This window comes from Montipora capricornis, chromosome 6 (assembly GCF_036669925.1).
Source record: "Montipora capricornis isolate CH-2021 chromosome 6, ASM3666992v2, whole genome shotgun sequence".
NCBI lineage: Eukaryota > Metazoa > Cnidaria > Anthozoa > Scleractinia > Acroporidae > Montipora > Montipora capricornis.
The window spans coordinates 55,542,874-55,545,373 of NC_090888.1; the positions used below are offsets into that span (position 1 = coordinate 55,542,874).

At 44.0% G+C, this 2,500-nt stretch overlaps 2 protein-coding genes and 4 non-coding genes across 6 annotated transcripts in view; all 6 read left to right on the forward strand.

Moving 5' to 3' along the window:
- Positions 1–2,500, forward strand: part of LOC138052536 (2Fe-2S ferredoxin-like) — a 103,447-nt gene that overhangs the window by 58,306 nt on the left and 42,641 nt on the right. The window lies entirely within an intron of this gene.
- Positions 1–2,500, forward strand: part of LOC138052532 (coiled-coil domain-containing protein 174-like) — a 20,680-nt gene that overhangs the window by 4,434 nt on the left and 13,746 nt on the right. The window contains exon 7 of the mRNA XM_068899073.1: positions 137–238. Coding sequence (XP_068755174.1) covers positions 137–238 — 102 coding nt within the window. The remainder of the gene's footprint in view (positions 1–136; positions 239–2,500) is intronic.
- On the forward strand, positions 587–707 carry LOC138054741 (U5 spliceosomal RNA). The gene has a single exon (XR_011133392.1). It is a non-coding gene; the product is annotated as a U5 spliceosomal RNA (small nuclear RNA).
- LOC138054693 (U5 spliceosomal RNA) lies at positions 969–1,088 on the forward strand. Its single transcript, XR_011133348.1, has one exon. It is a non-coding gene; the product is annotated as a U5 spliceosomal RNA (small nuclear RNA).
- On the forward strand, positions 1,645–1,764 carry LOC138054709 (U5 spliceosomal RNA). The gene has a single exon (XR_011133363.1). It is a non-coding gene; the product is annotated as a U5 spliceosomal RNA (small nuclear RNA).
- LOC138054687 (U5 spliceosomal RNA) lies at positions 2,182–2,302 on the forward strand. Its single transcript, XR_011133342.1, has one exon. It is a non-coding gene; the product is annotated as a U5 spliceosomal RNA (small nuclear RNA).

A 2,500-nucleotide genomic window follows, 5' to 3' on the forward strand; every position in this document is an offset into this window, starting at 1 on the left:
TCCTGGTAGTTGAAACTGCCCACCAAGTATCAACATTGGCTAGGGTGCTGGGGCAAGATTAGGTGTGATGTGGTTAGAGAAATTGTACCCAGAAATGTGGGCAGGATTGTAAATGTATGCCTGAAATATCTTGCAGGGTGGATTACGTGGACTCTTTTGGAAGAGAAAGACGATGTCTTCGCAAAGATCTTAAAGAACTTCAGCACATGGACAACGATCTTAGCGAAGCCAGAAAAAGGTCAGTTTACGGTCATGAATGCGTCATGCATTGAGCACTTCTTTCGTGATTCCTGTCAGCCTAATTTAAAATGGTGGTAGACTGCTACTTCTCCCTCTGTGTCATCCTTCCAAAGTGTAGCCCAGTCAAGAAAGTTTGTTAAATCTACAAAAAAGGTTTTTCGATGTGAATGCGTGTGGTTTGAGGCCGTCGGCATCAGTGCTAATTGAGAGAATCGAAGAAGTTCATTGACACTCATGAACACGCATGCGTGATTAAGCGCTCTCCTCGATACTCATTCGATACGGCATCCCACCTGTGTTACCGCGCAAAGTTGAACGGAATCATCAATACAATCAGTTATCTCGTTAGCTCTGGTTTTCCTTCAACACGCATAAATCTTTCGCCTTTTACTAAAGATTTCCGTGGAGGAGAACAACTGAATGAGTCTGTAGACCAATTTTTCGTCGCCCTGCCTTGCGGCGGGGCTCGTAACAACACGAAGGAATAATTTTGATGCGAACGTGCGAAAGGTGGGTTAAGGGTACAAAGAAGGAATTTCGCTGTCAATGCGCGTGGTTCGAAGTCGTCAGCATCATCGCTTACCGAAACAATCCAAGAAGTTCATTGACGATCCTGAAGACGCATGTATGATTATTGATCAATCTATTAAATACTCATCCGGTACGGTATCTCACGTGAGTTACGGCGCCAAGCTCAACAAAATCCTCAATGCAATCCATCATTCCGTTTACTCTGGTTTTTCTCATACTCGTATAAATCTTTCGCCTTTTACTAAAGATCTCCGTGGAGGAGAACAACTGAATGAGTCTGTAGACTAATTTTTTGTCGCCCTGCCTTGTGACGGGGGTTGATCATGAAACATACGAATAATTTTGACACGATCGTGCGACAAAACGCTGTAATCAGATTTCTCGTGTCCAGACGCCTTGATTCTTTCGGTCAGTAACAATTCCCGCTAGTTTTGATCAAGAAATTGTGCAAGTCACGGGTTTTTGCTACTTCATTAGTCTCAGAATTCTCAGTCAAGAAAGATTGTTAAAGGCTACCAAAAAATATATTTCGCTGCGAATTGCGTGGTTCGAACCTGTCGGCCTCAGCGCTTACCGAAACAATCCAAGGAGTTCATTGACAATCCTAAACACACATGCGTGATTGACCGCTATTCGATACTGCGTCCTACCAGTGTTACCTCGCCGAACCAAACAGAATCGGCAAGGCAACTTATTGAATGAAGGGGGTAGTTTCTAAAGAAACTGTGGTGCTGCGTCGATGGGGACGTTAGCCCTTCGTCAGAGCGATTCGCTCGAAACGTCAGCTTTTAGAATCTCTGTACGGTGGCAAATTTACATTATATCAACTCCGTTGATAAAACCAAATTTTTTTAAGGCAACTTATTGCCGCGTTAACTCTGGTTTTCCTACAATTCGTATAAATCTTTCGCCTTTTACTAGAGATTTCGGTGGAGGAGAACAGCAGGGCAACGAGGGAATCGGAATCCATCTCGTTGCCCTGCCATGTGACGGTGCTCCAACAAGAAAGTCTCAAAAACAACTTGGACATGCCATCTCCAAAGCTACGTACACTCCCTCTAGTCAAGTGGGAGGAGAGGGCAGGCACTAGAAAGTGGCCGCGCCATATCTGGTTCGAGGAGGAGCGAGCGATCCAGATTTCCAAATCACAGCCCTGTGATACTTCATTGGAACTTCGGAAATTTAAGTCAAAAAGCTCGTTAAAATACTACAAAAAGGTTTTTCGCTGTAAATGCGTGTAATTTAAAGCCGTCGACCCCAGCCCTTACCGCGATAATCGAAGAAGGTCATTGACAATCCTGAACACGCATGCGTGCTTGAACGCTCTATTCGATACTTATGCGATGCGGCATCCCATCTGTGTTACCGCGCCTGGCTAAAAGGAATGGTCAATGCATTATACTAATTCATTAGCTCTGGTTTTCCTTCAACACGCACAAATCTTTCGCCTTTTACTAAAGATTTCGGTGGAGGAGAACAACTGAATGAGTCTGTAGACTAATTTTTCATCGCCCTGCCTTGTGGCAAGGCCCCTCATGAATCAAAGGAGTAACTGCGACACAGTCTTAAAAGGAAAAAGGCTGTAGCCATATTTCTTGTGTCAGAAGCCGTGACTCCTTCGGTCAGTGACGAACTCTCGCTAGTTTTTAATCAAGGAATTGTGAAAATCACGGCCTTTTTGACAATTCATTAGAGTCTCGAAATTTTAGTCAAGGAACCTCGTTAAAAA